The following is a 5000-nucleotide window of genomic DNA, read 5'->3' as shown; positions in this document are numbered from 1 at the left end:
GTTAACCAAAGGTCGTCTTAAGGAGTCGTGTATGAGCTATTTCCCATTATCCTCACCTCCGAGAAAGATGCTGAACACTCCGTAGAAGTCGCCGATGTCCAGAGGACGGAGGCTGTTCCCAGCGAAGGTATCGGCATTGAGACAGAGCGAGGCGAACGAGGAAGACCTCAGGTACAGGTGATCGAGAATGCCGGCTTCCTTCAGGCGGGAGATTCTGGAGCACAGACAGACAACAGGCGTTTGAATGATCATCGTAATAGCTGTCATTTTCATGCTATGAATCCCTGGTGGGGTTGATAGTGCCTCATTCGGTAAACTGTAAGCATTACTTGATGCTCTTTCCTCCCTCTTACTTTCTACTTTCTCCTAACAATATTGTTTCATAGAGCAACTGTGAGGTTTTCCTCCTGTTACACCTTTAAAACCTCCTTTACTCTGTGTTCCTTTCAGCGCTGAATGGCCTCATAGGGCCCAGGGCTTGGTCTTTAGCCTAAATTCTATATTGCATTCCATTCCATTCATCAAGTCATTGATGGTGATAATAGCTATACTGTTTGTAGCTATACTGTTTTCAGGTGATTTGAGGCCAGGAATTAAGTTATTAGAGACGTCTTTTCCGACTAGCTAGACATCAAGGCACAGAATACAAGCTTTATTACAATAAGTGTTGCATCCCAATTGAAAACAAGTAAAGAATACGCCGAAGAATCGAGTTTTTTACACAATGTATAATGCTGTATAAAACCGTCAGCCTTTGACCGGTGGCTCCTCAGTCGCTCACCAGATCCGATAGAGTCTGGGTGCGTCCGATGCCTCCGGAAAGCTCTGCCAGCTGCAAGATCCATGGCTAACTTTAACCTTAAATAAAATAAAAGCTACTGAGGCTAGAGGGTTACAATTTGGTATGTTGGATAATTGGAGGGTGGATGATCAACAGACCAACATGCAACCCTCTAGCCACAGTAGTTTTTTTAGATCTCAGGGCGAACAGAATAAAGTGTGAATGGGAGGACGGACGGACAGACAAAGTCGGCACAATAGTTTTTTTTGACAGAACACTAAAACTGGGGTATAATTGAGCAAACGTCCTTTCTAAATAAAAAATTAAAAAACCCGCCTGTTATTTAAAGCTGAAACAATGATGAACCTCTTCTCGTTGTAAAGGATACAAAAAACCGTAAACTCCATATTTCTATATCTCATACAATCCTCAATGACTGGAATGTGAAAGAAGGATTATATATATATATATATATATATATATATATATATATATATATATATATATGTGTGTGTGTGTGTGTGTGTGTGTGTAGTGTGTGTGTACATGCATGCATATTTTTATATTATATATATTATATTTTTGATATATAGATTAATTAAATCTATAATATATAATATATAATATATATATATACTAATTATAATAGATAATATATATTAATATATATATAATATACTATATTATGTGTGTGTTGTGTGTGCTGGTCTGTTTGGTGTGTGTATACAGAGAGAGAGAGAGAGAGAGAGAGGCTTTATGGAAGGCGACACTGTTAAGACAAATGAAGACCTGAATTTCCTCTCGTCTTCTACTCTTGGCTCTCTTGTTTTTAGGATGGAGTGCCTATTGCTGAGTGCAAGAGAAAAGTAAAGAATTTCGGAGAGTGTAGATATTAGTTATAAATATGTATCAGGCATTTTTTAAATTTTATAGTTCTCAGAAAGAATCTGGTTGAGTTTGTTTTCCTTCTGTGGTTTACTTTTAGTCGTGCCTCTTTGTCTTATGAGCGAATAATAATAATAATATAATAATAATAATAATAATAATAATAATAATAATAATAATAATAATAATAAGACTTACATGGGATTAACCTTTGCTGTCAGGGGAGACCCTTTCGGGAAGGCGAAACTGATACTTGTCGATTCGAAGAATTTCTCTGACGCCATGTACAGCGGGCAGCTTTTGGTCTGAAAAGGGGATTACTAACATTATAAAAATGAAATCACCCTAGAATATAACAAACACGGTGCTGGTCAGGGCTAAAACGATATTTTTCCAGACAATATAATAATTTTCGAGCGCAACTTACCAGAGCGTACACTTCATGTATCATATAAGTTAGAAGGGCCTGGCTTGTGAATGCTACGACCTCTCCCGATGTCACCATCTTTTTGGCCTTTGCGATGTTAGTTTCGTGTACGATTTGGTTCTGCAGTTGGTAGAACTGTGAGTTGGGTCTTGCTTCCTGCAGTTGTACAGTGGTCAGCCAATTGTATAGTTAGGGGTTCAGATATTTCAGAATGACACTATTGCTCGTGTGAATATGAATAAAAAGCACACCATTTGTAGTATGCACTAAAAATGGTCATTTGAATATGCACGGAATATAGTAATCGCTAGTGGAAGGCTTTACGTAGCTACAGCAAGTGTGAATTTCTTTTGTAGAAAAAAGCAGATTCTCTATAGACAACCTCCTTGAACACACTCCTTCTCCTCCTCAAAAGATGTCGTAAAGAGGAGCATTAAAGTTTTCTTAGTTATAATCCACTGATCCATAGACAAAAAATTCAGTGTGAACTTACGTAAACTGTTTGTATCAAAGAGCTTCCAACAGGTAAATATGTTGGTATCTTGCTCTCTATAAGTTCTTGCAAGTTGTCGAATGGCAGACGCACCTTGGGCAGAATCAACATCGCTTTCAAGTTCCCTCGATACACATTACCAATGACAAAAGATGCCACAAACCATGTTCCAATAACAATCTTCATTGCAGCGCCTCTTGGCGTCCAGGCGGAAGCTTTAGTTTAAGGAAATGAGATCAGAAAGTATCAGTTAGGACACAGGACACTTCCTCCATATTCCCTGAAGAGTGGCTAAGAAAGCATTGTCTCTATACCCCCTAAAACAAATATGAATGCCTGACTGTTTAACATTTATATTCTTTCTCTCTGTCCTTTACTTTTACATTAATATCCGTCTCTCACTGAGCCTGGCAGCGGCCTCTGTTCTGTCCAGTTCCATTTGCTAGTGTTGTCAGTGCAACCAAGTGCTCAATCCTGTGATTATAATGACTCATTTCTGGACTTATTTACCTGTGAACTCGAGTGATTCGGGGAAATGTTGGCGTCCCATATGGCTTTAAACTTGTCGATTTTAGGTGATGGTTCACACACAACTAAATTATGATAATTTTGGTCCATAAACCCCATATTAGAAAATTTGCGTAATGATAAAATTTTGGTACTTTCGTATACATATAAAATGACGTAACAGTGAAAAGTAAGCCCATAACATGTATCGCAATAAAAGAATAAAATCAGCCACAAATCAATCACTTGTATCGCAATAGAGGAATAAAATCAGCCATAAGTCAATCACTTGTATCGCAATAGAGGAATGAAATCAGCCACAAATCAATCACTTGTATCGCAATAGAGGAATAAAATCGGCCACAAATCGATCACTTGGATATCGCAATAGAGGAATAAAATCAGCCAGAAGTCCCTACCTGCATAGGAGCTGAAGTTAAAAAAAGAGGGAATAATAATAATAATAATATAATAATAATAATAATAATAATAATAATAATGATAATAATAATAATGGCCTATATAGTTGAGGGGTTATGTCACTTATTTCACAAAAGCGCAGGAGGATATAAGTTAGAAATCTTAGTGAAAGATGAGCGATATAGGCACACGCTGTCATGACCCATTTTGGCCCCCTATTTTTCTTAACAAGGAATGAAATATATACCTTATAATTAGTTAGTCATGATTGGTCACAACCAGAATATAGAATAAAAATGATAACACCCTTTAAGGGGAACACTACATAATAATAACATAAATGAGAAATATAAAAATGAAAAAAAAAAAACTATTGAGAAAAAAATAATTACAATAATAATAATAATAATAATAATAATAATAATAATAATAATAATAATAATAATAATAATAATAATAATAATATTAATAATAATAATAATCTTAATTATAATTATAATAATGGATTCGGTATTTCCTTATAGAACAGGCGATTGCTGTCCATTTCATCAGTTCTCCTTAAATGCTGAAAGATATGCTGAAGAAAATATACTACGATACGACAGAAATACTTCATGGAAAGCTATCAATTTTCCAGTATCTTTTACAAAAGTCCACACACACACACACACACACATACACACACACACACACACACACACATATATATATATATATATATATAATATATATATATATATATATATATATATATATATTATAATATTATGTATCTAGTAATATGAAAATATGTGCCCCCATGACATTTTTCTGGATCCGATAGTGAAGGTGAGAACAGAGTTTGATACACTAATATAATAATTAATAATGATAATAATAACTTACGCTGAGACAGGAGAGTTCCAATCGTCAATTCAGTAGAGACCCACACACTTGCCGCGTCACTGAACGATCTGTTCAGAGAAAGCAAAATTATCAGTACATTAACGTGTGCAGGATTTACAGAATAAATCTTTCTGTTCATTTCTAAAATTGCTATTATAGAGGCTAGAAGAAGAAGTACCGCAATCTCCGAAATAACTATGAATAAGTCACACTGATGTTTCCCCGGCAATAGTAGATTCACATCAAGTGTGCATTTGACGTCTAGACCAGTCCCTTACGACGCTCCTGATTGGCTGTTGATAAGCCAATCACAGGCATGGAAACTCTCAGTCACTCTCGAGAGTCCACATAGTCAGGATGTATGTTCCACTTGTCCTGAGGGATGGAACATACAACTCGCAAGAGAGACTGAGAGTTTCCAGCCCTGTGGCTGGCTTATCAACAGCCAATCAGGAGTGTCGTAAGGGACTAGCCTAGACATCAGATGCTTTGTGATTTCATGATTAAAACGATCAATGAATTTCGTATTTCACATCCGCTTTGATGATAACATTTTGATTTGCGAAATTTTTTTTGGATCAAGTAAGTGTAGATTGCCAATC

At 36.1% G+C, this 5000-nt stretch overlaps 1 protein-coding gene across 1 annotated transcript in view; it reads right to left on the bottom strand.

Moving 5' to 3' along the window:
• LOC135207111 (probable glutamate receptor) overlaps positions 1 to 5000 on the bottom strand; it is a 14949-nt gene that overhangs the window by 1812 nt on the left and 8137 nt on the right. The window contains exons 6-10 of the mRNA XM_064238710.1: positions 4399 to 4466; positions 2587 to 2801; positions 2094 to 2249; positions 1865 to 1971; positions 57 to 214 (exon numbers count right to left, since the gene is read on the bottom strand). Coding sequence (XP_064094780.1) covers positions 57 to 214; positions 1865 to 1971; positions 2094 to 2249; positions 2587 to 2801; positions 4399 to 4466 — 704 coding nt within the window. The remainder of the gene's footprint in view (positions 1 to 56; positions 215 to 1864; positions 1972 to 2093; positions 2250 to 2586; positions 2802 to 4398; positions 4467 to 5000) is intronic.

This window comes from Macrobrachium nipponense, chromosome 32 (genome assembly GCF_015104395.2).
Source record: "Macrobrachium nipponense isolate FS-2020 chromosome 32, ASM1510439v2, whole genome shotgun sequence".
Taxonomy (NCBI): Eukaryota; Metazoa; Arthropoda; class Malacostraca; order Decapoda; family Palaemonidae; genus Macrobrachium; species Macrobrachium nipponense.
Note: the sequence above shows the minus strand (reverse complement) of the source record. Positions and strands in the feature narration are given on the sequence as shown.